The sequence below is a fragment of the Quercus lobata genome, chromosome 9 (assembly GCF_001633185.2).
Source record: "Quercus lobata isolate SW786 chromosome 9, ValleyOak3.0 Primary Assembly, whole genome shotgun sequence".
In the NCBI taxonomy this organism is placed as follows: Eukaryota; Viridiplantae; Streptophyta; class Magnoliopsida; order Fagales; family Fagaceae; genus Quercus; species Quercus lobata.
The window spans coordinates 10,092,547-10,108,152 of NC_044912.1; the positions used below are offsets into that span (position 1 = coordinate 10,092,547).

Below are 15,606 nucleotides of genomic sequence, written 5' to 3' on the forward strand. Positions count from 1 at the left end.
TGCATACAAATGAAGCCTAGTGACCGTCCTTCAATGAACAAAGTTGTAGAAATGCTTGAAGGAGAAGTTGAATGCTTACAAATGCCTTCCAAACCTTTCCTATCATCATCACCAACGAGACAGACAAGAGATGTAGGAGACAATTTAAATTCAACTAGTTCATCATTTCAATCAGGTGAATCAAGTCAATCGGCTAAAACTTTAAATGCAAGGGAAAGCTAACACCACAGCACGACTAGGGCAATTATTCTTCACGTATATGATAACATAAAGACACTTCATATTTTTGTGTGACAAATAATTGGTCCCTTGATTTATGATAACTATCCTTACCTACAACAATTTTTCTTTCTTTGCTTAGTGCATGGTATTTTTATTTGTTAAAGTCTTTTTAAGAGGAAAAATATATATTTTCTAAAAAAAAAAAGAGGAAAAAAATATTTATAACTTTATAATTGTGAATGTGTAATGATTAAGTTAATAATAATCAATGCTGAAAATCCAGGCAATATATTTTGGAGTGGCAATAGCCCAGTTGTATAAATTGCTTTACTCCTATTTATATATTCAGTACTCATATGCATGGTTAAGCAATTAATTCATGTTATTATCATACAAAGGATAAATTATTGTTGCGCAGATAATTAGTGGCTGCCCTGCCTCTTACAGAGGATAAATTATTGTTGTGCAGATAATTAATATTCCTTAATCAACCAGGCTGCTCAATTAGAATTGTCCCATTGAATGAAAATATTCGTGTTTTAGCTCTTGAAAATATGACTTCTTTTATTTTTAGGTTTTTACGTATTCGTCTTGTACTAATTGAAGTGCACAAAATGTAGCAAAAATTTAGGTGCACGAGATAACAGGGCACAGCTTTATTTATTTGTGTGTGGGAAGGAATTAAAATTGTCTATGAATATACAACTTCGGCTTTATGAATCACGCCTAACTTGGACTCTGCATACCATATTGAAATCAGAATGTCCCAATCCCTTACTTGCCCAAATGAAGGTCAACATGTTTGAACTTTTCTTGAAATTTTGAGTTTCCCCCAGCATCTTATAAATGTACAAACAAATGGAGGAAGCTAGAGAAAGAGAGAGAGAGAGAGAGAGAATAAAATCCAAACCTCAAATCTTCTTCTAGAGAAATACTCAGTGAGGTTTGTTCCAAGAATTGGAATGGTTTGATCATAGGCAACGCTAACTTTCGCAAGAAATGAAAGAAAATAAAATGAAGCTAGAGTGTTTTTTTTTTTCATTTATTTATTTATTTTCTTTAGAAAATCATTATTTCTTTTTTCTTTTTTCTTTTTTGATGTTGATTTTAATTTTTTTTTTTTTTTTTTTATTTAGATGAAGATGTGGTTTTTTAATACTAGTAATTAATTATTCCTAATTCTTCTGTTAGCTACGTGTTTGTGTGTCAAGTGAGATTACAAGTACTAAAATGACAATACTTTCATAACTTTAGGATCAAAATGATTCCATAAAAGAAAAAAAGAAAAAAAAAAAGGATCAAAATGATTGGAAAAAAGGGAATAGAAAATTGAGGGATCCATTTTCTTCCTGAACCAACCATATTCTTTCCTCCCAAGGGAAAGTAAATGAGAGTTCTTATGGTGGGACTCACCAATAAAGTTTGCATTTTAAAATATCCTAAATAAGATCAAATATATTCAAAAATTGTTATTTGTGTCTTTTATTATATTTATATTTTGTTAATACAAAACAGATACTAGTTATTTTATTTTTGTATACTAATTTAGATTTGAATTTTAGTATATTTTTTTATTCTTGAATGTTGAATTTTAAAAAAAAAAAATTTATTGTTCATGTTTTGGTTCCTCAAAGACAAAATCCTACTTTCATCCTTGGTTTTCTCAATATTTCCTTCATTTTTTCATTATTGGATGCAAGAACATTTTGGCTCACCTGAGACCCATGTGTGTTCTGAGATTGGGTGTTCCGTTTGGTAGAAAATGGACTGGGCACTAATAGAAAGAGGCCTAAATATTGATATAGTATCAAAGTTATTGTACAAAAATGAACCCCACCACACCCCCCCCCCCCCCCCGCCCAAAAAAAAAAAAAAATTATGGAGCCTTAATGGAACAACTTGAAAGTTCAAGGAGTGCTAGTGCAATTTAACATTTGAAACAAATACTAAATATTAGAATCTTTGTTGCAAATTGCAATCAATTCCTGTGGATGAAACAAATATTGATTCTACCAAAAAAGAAACAGATATTAGAATATTGTTGCACTCAACTTCTGATTTTTGTTTGAAAGTTTTAATTTTTACTTCACTAAAACTTGTCAAGCACATCCCATAGGAAGAGTCAATTATAATCAAACTTAAACTTTCTCCTTTAGAAGAAATCTCAGACACCAACTCTCTCTAGAAGTCATTTGCCATTGAGTGAAAATAACTCACAGATACAGGTGGCTCAAGAAGTCTTTTGCCATTGAGTGAAAATTACTCACAAATATAACTATTTTCTAGGTTGGTCTACACATAAGAACTTCTCAGACATAAACTGGGCCTTACAGCCCATTATAGAAGATATAAAGCCCATGCTGAAAAGTTTTTTGTGTTGGGATTTTCTTTTTGTGCCTCGGTGTATAAAATTTCATTGCTCTCAATCTTGTCATGGGCCTCTTTTTGTAAGGTTGGTGGGAAGTGGTCACTTCTTGGATTAATTTGAGCTACGAGTTTCCTAATATTCCTATGCTTGAATAACGAAGAATTTGATTAACTTTTCTTCCATGGTATATGACCCATTGTATTTTTCATTGTGTTATAGTAGTGAGATATTTAATTTAATTGAACGTGTTGAACTTTTTACTAAGCTATTTAATTTAACGTATAGGACCTCAAGTTGTATTTTTAATTGATGTTGTGAGAAAGCAACAAAGAAAGATAGGGTGATTGCCTATCTCTAGTCTTTAAAGAATCTTTCTACTTTAATAAAGACAATCTCCCAAGAGTTTTTAGACTCTACCGTTAAGGGTGATTGCTTATCTATTCCTGTATTTTAGTTTTTAATATATATTGTAGTTTATCAAAAGAAGAAGAAGAAGAAGGGATGACATGACACAACTTGCAAAGAGTCATTTTCAAGTTTTGTGAATAGAAGCTATTTTCCAAGTTGGTCCACACCAAACTTGTTCATATTCTTGGTGAGCCTCTTATCATCCATTAAGCTTTTTACCCTACAGTTAATAAATTCACAAAAAGCTTGTAACATAATTGATATTTTTTTGTGTTTCCAATAAAAATGTCTTTATATTTTCATAGTTGAGTTGAAGGATTTGAATTATAAACATTTTCATTAAAAACTTTAAAACACCAAGTAGTATAAATTGAGTTACATAACTCTTGAACCCTATTATCAAATTTTCAAAAGAAATAAACAGTTAATAAATTTATGAATTCCAATTGACTCAATCGTAAAAAAATAGTAATAATAATAATTTTAAAAAAATTTTGAAATTAAAAAAAAAAAAAAAATCATTCTCAAATAAGAGACTTAAATTCAAATCCTACTTACACGAAAACAAATTGGTGTTTTTTTATTTTTTATTTTTTTTTATGAACTTGTAGTATCCATCATTGAGACTATGAAAAAAGATAAGGACGCTTCATTTATTCAATAATGATAACATTGTTTCAAGGAAAACTAAGAGCTTGAAATTCCACAAGGAGGAAAAAAAGAATAGAGAAAAAAAAAGAGTTGGTATGAAATTGATTGAACACGACAAGATGGCCAAAATGTTCCTCTTTACTTTACATACTTTAAATTATCATGGACTCCATAAAGTTATAGTCAATGCAATGCACATAATGGGATTTAGTGACATTTTAAGTTATAGTGTGTTTGTGGTTCTAGTCCATAGCGAATTTTTTCTTATATAGCAGAGCTACAGTTGATAGAGTAGCAGTATCTATTCAACTCTCTAAGCTACTTGTAGTTTATGATTGAAGTAGCTAAACGACATGTGTTTTACTTAAGCTTATAATGTGGAGTTGGTTAGCACACGTGTAATAGTCAGTTAGTTCTTTTCCTATTATCCTGCTCTCCTCTAGTTCTGTATATAAACTCAGAGGCTATGTATTTTACATTCAGTTTTTGATATACAATTGCATATATTATAGAGATTCTCCCTCAAAGCTTTCTAATGTGTGATTCTTAATAATATCGATAATTATATTAAAAATAATGTAACTTTGAGGCATGTTAAAAACTATTTCTTAGAAATTAAAATTGATAATTGTCCCACTCAAAAGAGTTTGTTATTCAAAAATATATATATATATATATATATATTTTCTTAAGCAAACTTGTTGATTGAGTGCTAGACGAATTTCAAGGAATTGTTTTGTGTAACTGAAACCCAAATTTTGTTGTCTCACTCATAATTTCACCTAACACAATGAATCTTGCTCAATCGAGATTCCTTTTGCAGCACTTGTACTCTTTCTTCTAAACTTGAACTTCAATGACTCAATGCAATTACAATTTAAATGAAATTAAAATACATGGAAACTTGCAATTACAGTAAAACGTTTTTGATTTTCGACTTGGAATTTGCTAACATTACAAATGGTTGAATGTAAGAAGAACTATTGCCAAGATTACAATTAGTTGAATGTCGTAATAGATGAAGTTAACTGTGAGAATTTCTTCCATAGGGTTAAGGTGAAGAGCTTGGAAGAAGAACTAGTTGATGAATGTAATGCCAAATTGAAAAAAGTATCCAGTGCCAAGATTGAAGCCAAATTAGGTGTCTAAATAGCAAATTTTCAATTGGTATGGAGGTTCATTATTTCAAAGATTAATATGGAGGCATCTCCTATAACGTGAATTTTTAATTGGTATTAGAGCATAGGTTTACTGTTGTAGGATTAATATGGAGGCATCTCCTCTAAAAAAACGATTTTTGGTACAAGTTTTATTATTATTTCTTATTAGATTTCATTACCTAAATACATCCCATTTTATTCCTTTCTTTTTTATTCTTTTATGATTTACTCATTCCATTTTTACGTATTTTAAAACTCCCAAAACAAAGTGTTAATGGATTTTTGTGAATTTGTGATGCAAGTGTAGCTTCATGGAATTTAGCTACTAAACAGAGACACCGCTTGTGTCCTGTTTTTGTGTGCATAACACGTAAGCTAAACCAAGTGAAAAGCTGCCACATATTTATAAAAAGACTTCCATGAAAATTCTATAAACCATAATTGTGTTTCATTTTGGTTGGTGACAGTGGGCCATGTTAATCCGTGAGTGCCCCCTTAATTTGACAAGTTCATAGAAGTTTCATTATTATTTCTCTTTGAATTCTATATTATAATGTAGAGAAGGTTTTGACAAAAGAAATAGTACTGCATCAAAATAATGGAGTAATTCTCGGTTTAAGAGGTAAAGCAAAACAATGAATCTCCATCACATGATTACATTAAAAAAATACAAATAGAATTCCAAATGTGAAAACAAGAAAGATAAGAATGACACTACTGCTTGGAAAAGTCGTATCTGTTGACTCTAGGCTTCAATGATATGAGGTGCATGGAAAATCACACAAATATCAGTAAGACTTTTTAACGCATTTTTAGGGGAATAGTACAATGCCACTTTATCATAAAAATAGAGCTTTCCGAATAGTCAACAAATTCATGTTCAAAAAGAGTTGGTATGAAATTAAATGAACATTATAAAGTGGCCAGTATTTATTTTTTTACTCAACAAATAATCATTTTTCCCTATGTGGACTCTAGTCATTTCTAATCAATCAGTCTTTTGTGCAAATTAATTATTGGATACATGGTTGCTTTTAAGATAGAATTTTTTCTTTTTATTATTGCCGTCACTAAAGACCATTTCTTCTTTAATAAACTTCTCACCATCTTCGCAGTTGGACATAAGATTAAAAGGCCAGTTTACACGGATCATTTGTCCTGCTTTTAGTTACGCGTTTTCCTACCATTTTGCTTTGGTTATTTATGCGAATGAGATGCCAGATTTTATATCTTGTTTTTGAACATTTACTAGTCATGGTCAAATAGAACATAAATCTTCTTTCTTATACTTATCTTCTTTGAAATCCAAATATTGCAATTTGACATTAATTAGTACTCTAAGTTGCTGCAATCTAAGGCGACATGGATAGAGCGAGAAATCTTAGTATGAACCATTTAGACACAAAATACGAACTAATAGACTATAAACATAGAATCAACACAAAATATTGTGTAAAACTTAGTTGAATTGTAAAAATCAACCCTTGAAGTCATGGTAAATGATCAAAATCAACTCCTGGACATTGATGAAAAATCCAGTTTGGTCCATTTCGTGCTCTGGAACAGAAATCTTTTGACCGTTAGTTATTTTTACCTTATAAAGGGGTGGTGATCTTCAATAAAGATAAAACACTTGTTTTGAGGTTTGCAAAGACTGTCGAAATTTCATTTTCAATGGTGTATGTTTCAAAGGTCATCAATAGTCATCCAGACTCTTAAAAATAGTTTTTTTTAGAGAGTTTTTCATATGCTTTTCATACATTTTGACCCATGAAAAGAACCTCATTTTTTTTTTCTTTTTTTTTCTTTTTTTTGTAGTGGATGATGCACATCAACGTGGGCACTTTGTGAAGGTGACATGTGTTGTTCAACATGCGGTTTGAGTAGGCTTCTTCCAATAGCAATTCTTCAATCTCTTTTTAACAAAATTTAATTCATTTTACATCAAATAATTACATTAAGAATTTAATTTAATTACAAGCAAATTTCATGGAATGAGCAAAGAGTCCTCTAGCATCCACCAAAAAAGAAACAATATACACTCTTTGAAATTTTTTTATAGTAAATAGTATGAATGCCTAAAGGCTGCAACCGCTAATTTATATCGGAAATCATCAAGTCCTAATGCAACTAGGATACGTCATTCACAAAATTAGGCTAAAAATAAGAAATTTTGCCCCAAAAACATTTTTCTAAAACAAATCATGATTTATACCATTCCACATAAGGGCTCAATTTAACTAAAATACTCTTAAAAATTCTCTAAAATAAGGAAATAAAGCCTTATTCGAAAAAGTTGTGAAAATTATAATAATAAAATTTAAAATTTTAATTAAAAAAAAAAAAACCTTTTATTCTTTCCTACCTCAACAAGAAATGAAGAGATTGTTTATAAGCATTATCTTCCTCATACATCATATAAAAAATTCTAAGTACCTACATTGACCACAAGATTAATAATTTCAATTCTCAAGTACAACATGATTGCAACTTTTATGATTGTCGAGGACTCCTACATTATATACTTACTCTGATTCTAGGATGACTTCTAACTCTTGGTTTAGACGCCTTGCAGGCATACTTATATTGATTATTGTAGGGTTTGTAGATGCAAATGGATTTGGAGGCATGGTGAACTTATCTCCTTCTCCCTCCAACATTTGGACCACAACTTTCATAGAAGGACGATCCACTGGGTGCCACTGGATGCACCAGAGTCCCACAATTGCAAGTTTCTTTGCAATTTTGGAATCTCCATTATCCTCAACATAGGCTCGTAGGTCTTCTTTTTGCTCTAACAAATTGTAGACCCATTCCGGGAAATATATTTGGCTAGTGTTCTCCACGGTTACATCAACATTTTTCCTACCTCCAACCATTTCAAGCAACAATATTCCAAAACTGTAAACATCTGATTTGTAAGACACGCTCCCAAAGTTCCTAGAGAACACTTCAGGTGCAATGTAACCCATGGTCCCCCTAGCTGTGGTCATGGACACTGCACTTTGATCCTTTGCACACAACTTGGCCAAGCCAAAATCAGAAATTTTTGGATTGAAATTTTGGTCTAGCAAAATATTATGAGGTTTAATATCAAAATGGAGGATTCGTTGATCACATCCTTGGTGAAGATATTCAATTCCTTTTGCTATGCCAAGAGCAATGTCTTGTAACTTTTCCCAACCAAGGAAACGTTTAGAATCTACTGAGGAAATGAACTTCTCTAGTGAATCATTTGGTAAGAACTCATAAACTAGAGCTCTTCTAAATCCATCAGCACAGAAGCCAACCAAGCGAACCACATTAACATGGTGGATTCTACCCATTGTTCCCACTTCATTTATGAATTCTTCTCCATTGCCCTTGGAACTGTTCAGGATCTTCACAGCTACATGGATTTCATTCGAAAACTTTCCTTTGAACACTGTTCCATAGGCTCCTTGCCCTAACTTCTCAGTAAATTGATTTGTAATTCTTTTAACATCGTTATATGAGTACCTTGTGGGCTTGAAATCTTTGTAATCCTCCAAAAACTTTTCAATCCTAGCTTGATTTTCTTTTTCTACTTTGTCATAGCGATAGACACGGTAGAGTGCATAGACTACTAGTACCAAAAGAAATGAACCCAAGATGGAACCTACATGTTAAATATTCATGAGTCAAGAAAAAAAAAAGGTAATTTATTCTGAATTTTCAAATGGCCAACAGACAACTCACCAGTGGTCACTATTTTTCTTGATTTGCCTGTCAAATATTTTAACATGATCAGCTTCTAATTACACTAATCAATAAACAAATGATAATTGTGTAAAAGTTTATCACTATTAGCCGAACAATATTAAGGCAATTCATGTGTGCATAAACATGATAGTCCCTTCTCTTACATAAATAGTGGATTCTACTATGACTTTAATTAGTAGAATAAGTTATTATGTGATGAGGAAGTATCAAGTCATTGTACTCCTAAGATGTTGAATAATTAATCTTATTAGCAAGGTAGTGTTGTATTCAAAAATTGTGTTCTTTTTTAATGTGATAAGCAATGAGTTTTCCTCAATTAATCAATTACCACACTTGTGCTAAACTTTTTAGGTAAATTTTATATTGATATTGCGAGGTTTAGTTTCAATTAATGAGCTACGTGCCTATTCAAGGGCTTTTGACACATTCATAATTATTTAGTAGTATAAAAGTACAATTTAAACTCCCTTCTATCATGTAATAATAAGTCGTATTAATTAAATTTATAATAAATTCCATAATTTATGTAAAAGAACGAAACACTAGCTTGATTTATGCTCTACTCTAACACTACCTAATAATTTTTCTAATAATTTTTCTTCTGACACAAGCCCACTTCTGAAATAATGTTGTTTTGAAGGGAAGGAAAAATATTACTTCTAGAATGAATACGGACACTACAAGCCTAGTTATAAAATAATGTTCCTTCGGTTGAAAAAAAAAAAAAAAAAAACAATTTCATGACTGGTTACAGGAAATTACTGTTGCAGAGCACTAATAAACTAAGCTTGATAAAATCAATATATGTTGGCATGAAACAGAACTTTGTGTGATTATAGAAGTGGAAATTGGTGAGAAATAATACAATACCTTTGTGCATGTAGGGGCCGAAGCACTCAGTTTTCAAATCAGTGCTATTATTCTCGAATCTACATTTCTGGCCTTGCCTTTCACAGCGTCCGCACTTGGCCGGTTCGGACCATGTCAATTCAAGAGAAGAATCCCATATATCATCTGGAACTGATGGAACGCTATACATCTTTGTACATGATAATATGAGCAAGTCGTTGATGTCTTTATCCGAAGGAATAGCATAAACTGGGTGGCGACTGCTACTAAGACAAGGGATCAGATAATAAGTATCTGTATCTGGCGTACAATTGAAAAGGGAATAGTTAGAAAGAGAATTTTTGAATTGGAAAGGAGGGGAAGATAAATGGAGTCCCGGAATTTTCCATGGAAAGCAATTATCTGAGACAGTTAGTTTAATAAACTGAGATTCGTAATCAATGGAATTGACAAAGGCTTTTACTGAAGATGCAAGCTCGAGCACCGTATCATTATTATGAGAGCAGTAGAGATCAAAGCCAGGATAGCCACAGTGCTGGTCTGGCTGCCTGTCTTTGAGTCGGAAAGGAAATCGGATGCGTGGACCGTTTCCGCACTGTAATTCGGAACAACCATTGTGGCCTTCTCCAATGAAAAGCACAAACAACAGGAAGGTTGGGATAACTATTCTAGGGGACATGTCCATATCTGTGAACTGGAAAGGCTTCTCACACTAGACTATATGGATTATTATGGAATCCTCACCTATTCCTGAGCGACCAAGTATTATTTGGATGGGTGAAAATTTATAGACTTGGGTCAACCGCTGTTTCGGGTGGACCTCATATGTCCAATTGTTTTTTCTTTTTCTTGCATAAGGGATGTTATCCCCGAAAAAAAAAATGATAAATATACACATGAATAATAAAATAATATATCCTCTCGGCCGGTACAAATTGTTTCGTACCTCTAAGTTTGGGCGGTGTGCTTTTGCAGGACACTAAACCACATGACCTGATCAGTCAAAGTTTCAAATTTAACTTTTTTTTTTAATTAAAAAAATTTTAAAACCTGAAGTTTCAGTACGCAAGTAGTAAAAGATACCAATTGTTCCTACTATATGGTGCTATCTCATATCAGTCCCATGTATAAAACTTCTTCTTTTTTTCCTTGTATTGTTATTATTATTAACTAAATAGTAAATACATCAGTGACCTAATATTATCATTTAGCTCACACTTTAACTAAAGGTTAACATATTAGGTGAATTATAATTTTAGATATTTCTTACAAATTATATAACCATTGACTAATTAACATATAAATAAATATCTATATCTATCTATCTATCTATCTATATATATAAATATAACAAATTAGTGACGTAAGGACTCAATTCGGAGCCCAAGCCCAAAGGGTAAATGAATCTAGGCCCAATGAGTCTAATACAATGAATTTGTAAAGAATGAGTTAGAAAACTAGGTCCTAATGAGTTGGATAACAATTAAAATGGATTTTAAAGACAATCAAGCAAAAGTAGAAATGATTTATCTAAGTAAATTTGTCATCGGCACAATCCGAGAATGTCAGTTCTTGTATATATCAATTGAAAATGATTACAAATACAATTTTAATTGCTACAGTGCTTTCTCTTTCATTTCTCCCATTCCATTCTCTCAAGGCCTTCCCTCTAATTTATACCATCTCTTTTTTCTCATCTTTGCCCTACACGTGGACAGTAGATTGCTTCATGGGCGGAGCCATGTTGAAGGGTGGGGGGGCCATGGCCACCCCAAAATTTTGAAATTTTTAAAAATATATATAATTATTTTAATGTTTTCAAAATTTAGTCTACAAAAATAAGAGTTGGCCCCCTCTAAGTATTTGAACTAGTCCAATGATGCTTAAAAAAAAAAAATTGGTCTAATAGTTATAGAGACATAACTTTATTTTTCGCAATTCTAATTTTTTATTATAAAATGTGCTTTTATATCTGTTAAATATTTGAAAAAGTTTGATATCAAATATGTTTGAATTTATCTTTTTCAACCCGTTATGTGGCGATTAACAATTCATTGACTCATTAAAAAATTCTTGTCACTAAAACTACACATGAAATGTCTCTTTAGTTGCCACATAATGGGTCAAAGAAAAATAGCTTCAAATATGTTTAGAGCCTAATTTGTTCCTACAAGTTTTGGATCATTCTTGTTTTTGAAAATTACATTAGTTCAATTGAATAATTTTACTTACATTAGTATAAAATTTCATAATTTTTTTTATAGAAAATGAAACTTTTTAAGAATTTCACTATGAAAATTGTGAAAATAAATTTTATTAATTTTATGAAAGATAGCCATCAAACATAATTTTGATTGAAAATATTAAACTCTTTTTTTTGTTGGGTGTGTGTGTATATATATATAACTTATCAAATAAAAAAGTGTGAGTATATAATAAAAAAAGCATGTGTATTTATGTGTGTGTATGAGATTATCTTGATAAATATATTAGTGTTGCAACTTAGCCCCCCCAAACAAAAATTCCTGGCTTCACCCCTGGATTGCTTATGTTGATCATTGTCCCATCAGCACCCTCCAGAAGTCTTTGGGGGTAGCTGTAAGGCTGAAAAATACTGTTCAGAGATAACTTCCTCATTAATGCAACCAGAGATTTAGCTATAGAACATTCAATACGGTGGTAGCAGCTTTCTCTTAGATATTTCTGAGCTCTCATCCCTCTTGTACATTTACAATGCACATCCTTATCAGTGGAACCTCTTAGAAGGTCACTTTGAATGATAGGATATACGTTTGATTTGTATTTTGTTTATCCGAGGAGACATTCCTCCTCGGCCTGTCTTCCCCAACCTTCTCATTTGTAACCTACTTACGGGGCTTTGAGCCTTACATCCTCACTAACATTTACTTGTTCTTGGACCACCCAATGCCCTCAGTGAAGGCCTAAGGTCCAATATATAATTTTGGGCTCTTATCCCTACAAGTGATAATCTCAAAATAGTATACCAGTATTAGTTGATATCAAAATATTTCATTTCCTTGACTAAACTGAAATGACTTTTGGTACGATATTGACTCCCTTGTACTAACCACTCAATTGAAGTCTTTCCAAAGTATTTTTTTCCTAACATAAATAGAGGGTGTTGTGCGGATGAATACTCTCTCTCTCTCTAACCAAAAAAAAAAACCTAATTTTGGGTAAACTGACATTAATTTCCCTTTCAATATATAGAATCAAAGAGTCCTTTAGGACATCTTTCTTTTTGTTGTAAAACTTAGTTTTGATAAATATTTATGATAGTGATCTTATTGTAAATGTAACAAAAATAAGCTAAATAGTAAAATAAGTTGATTTTTTAATTTTTTCCAAACACACACTTAAAGTTATGACTTTGGCTCTAATTATATTATATTAACCATTCATTTTTATCATTAGCACTAATGCGGGTTTTCACTACCTAACCAATATCACCACTCACGATCGGCTTGACTATTTCAATAATATAGGTATTAAAAAATCCAATAACCTTTGCATATTACAACATCACATTTTCAGGACATTTCTCCGCAATAGTATCCAGATGGTTAAAGCTAAAAAAAGAAAATATAGATTAATATATTTATAACTAATATTATGATGGTGACAACTTTATTTATTTTGGAATTAAATGATCATTTCTTATTTTACAAATGCATCTTACAAAATTTGCATAAGAAAATCAGCTTGGATGATCCCATGTCAAAAGCGTAATCTTATTTTGATCGCATGTTTGCCTTTTGCTTCCTTTCATTTAACAACATACCTTGATATTTGCCAATGAAGTTTGTCAAGATTTACTTTTTGAAGAAAAGAATTGGTACACCATCTAGATATCTAATTCCAAAGAGAAGTTACACGAACATTAGTCACAACTTTTTCCCTTGGAAACTAAATTACACTTGCCACCTGATTGCTAGGAAAATGCTAACGGGGGGAACACCACAAGTCCACGAGGACCACAACTATGCCACAAAAAAACAGTGAAATGATTACGCGTACCATGCCTATGAAAGCGAAAATTATATCTTGTACACGGTATACGCCGGGTCTCCCACACACAGCGGGCCCCACACACTGTAAAGCCGTGTTCCTTTCTGTAAGTATTACGCGGTATGACCGTGTTGTACATTGAGAAACCAACGATGCTAGTGATAGCACTAGTACAAAGTGATATGATCAATTTTCTCAGCACTGGTAAAGTGATGTTCCATCATCTGATTGTGATGCAAGTGCAGCTTCGTGGAAGTTAGCTACTAAAAGGAGAGAGGTACAAAGCTTGTCTCTTGTTAGTGTGAGGCATAAGCATAAATAATATTTATCTTGAATTATATAAAACTGACTTGATGAAATTTTGTTATATTTGAGAAAATAACATATAGAATTCATTTTTTTGGGTCCCTAGAATAAATTATTTTGAAGACATGTTTTAAGTATAAACTATGTTTTTTTTTTTTTTTGAAAGAATATATGTATATTATTTTGTGTGTTTGAAAATTATTGATCAATTTAATTTTGAAAAAAATTTCTGACTTTACCACCAAATTCAAGGCAATAATCAACAGCCTGCATCATCCTTTGCTAATAAGAAGGCCGTCTGTGCCTGCATCAAGTGAGCAGTCAAGAGAATAAATCCAAATGCTCAAGTAGCCAGGGCTCTTTTGTGGAATTAATCAACCTATACCATTCACTGTTTTACCTAAAGCGGATTGTTCAAAGTGCTTACACGGGCTCTTCCATCCTAATACATTCAATCTTTAACGCCATTTTCATCATACATGTTTCAAGATTTTTTTTTTTGGGATAAAGTTTCAAGAATTTTAATTGATTAAAGCTATTTGATACCGAATCACTTGAAGGATTGGTTGAAATTCGAGCAACCTGCAGCATAATAAAACCTCCTCTTGTGCCAATATATAACTTATTTTGTTGTAAGCAGGATTATATTCCTAGATGGCGAATAAAGTTAATGTTATGTTACTAACCGTTGGTACATAAATATTGTATGATATTATACAACTAAAGTTAGGGGTGTTTGATGCATGCGTTTGCTACTGGGTACAGATAAATTGGTTTATTGAGCTTAATTTTGGGTAAAATTGTTTGATTGAACTTAATTTTTTTTTTTTTAACTTTACTATTGATAATTTTTGTTTTTGGGCTAAGCTTTTTGGGTTTGTATATTTTGTTTTAGATTTAAATCTATAGATTTTTTTTATCGTCTTCAAAATGAGAAAAATGCTAGAATTACAAACTTTTTTACAAATCTATAATATGGTTACTGGTTATTGATTAGTAAAAAACTAGTATAAGTGGTGGGTCCAAATACAAACCAATAAGAATTTACTACCTAAACAGTTTGTAAAAATATTATAGAAAAATTTGTAGTTATAACATTACTCTTAAAAGAATCAATAATATTATTAAAGGGGTAAAGTGTAATTTTATAAAACAAAATTGTTAAAATTAGTAACTATGCATATACTAATTTAGTAATATATATATATATATATACAAGTTGCTATGTGCTACACACTTAAATATTTTATTTTACAAATTTTGGGAGAGAATTTTTTTTTTTTTTTTAAGAAGATTTTGGGAGAGAATTCGGTTACATTTGCCTTCACATTTCTTTCTTACTGCTACATAAGCAATTAATTTGTTCTTACTTGTTTCTAGCATTTTTTTTTATTACGGAGAGCACTAGTATTGATAAAAGTTGATATTTACCATTTTAAAACTTGTTTTATCTGTTATATCAATCCACTTTACAATATATACTAAATCTCAATTTTTAATAAATTTAACCCAAATAAAAGAGGATGTTTTTATATTAAAGAATTTTTTCAACCTGCTACAGTGGCCCATTGAAGCAAGGTTGCAAAACAATTTGAGTATACCCACCCAGACATAGTGGGGTTTTTATGCTTTTGGGTTGTAAAATAGCAATGGAGGATTTTTTACAACTCCCGATCCTATTGCTCTAATAAAACTTAGGCGTAATTAATAACAAGTGTGCTAGTAAGTGAGTGAGTGAGTGATTATTATTATTATTATTATTTTTGGAAACATTTAGTGGTAAAAAGATTACTTTAACTAAATTTTCATTCAGCCAAAAAAAAAAAAAAAAACAAAAACTAAATGTTTATAAGAATTATAAAAAAATAAATA

General features: G+C 31.3%; 1 protein-coding gene across 1 annotated transcript; it reads right to left on the bottom strand.

The window, feature by feature from the left end:
* Positions 1 to 7,162: 7,162 nt before the first annotated feature.
* LOC115960195 (rust resistance kinase Lr10-like) lies at positions 7,163 to 10,166 on the bottom strand. The gene is made up of 2 exons (XM_031078968.1): positions 9,421 to 10,166; positions 7,163 to 8,446 (listed from the first exon to the last, which is right to left on the bottom strand). The coding sequence occupies exons 1-2, from the start codon at positions 10,082 to 10,084 to the stop codon at positions 7,335 to 7,337; spliced, it is 1,776 nt and encodes a 591-aa protein (XP_030934828.1). The 5' UTR covers positions 10,085 to 10,166; the 3' UTR covers positions 7,163 to 7,334.
* Between the last annotated feature and the right edge of the window lie 5,440 nt (positions 10,167 to 15,606).

Excerpts from the sequence above, each read along its gene's own strand:
- LOC115960195 (XM_031078968.1), bottom strand. The coding sequence starts at position 10,084 with ATGGACATGTCCCCTAGAATAGTTATCCCAACCTTCCTGTTGTTTGTG. Across the intron at positions 8,447-9,420 it reads CGGCCCCTACATGCACAAAG|GTTCCATCTTGGGTTCATTT; the intron begins GTATTGTATTAT and ends TTTAACATGTAG.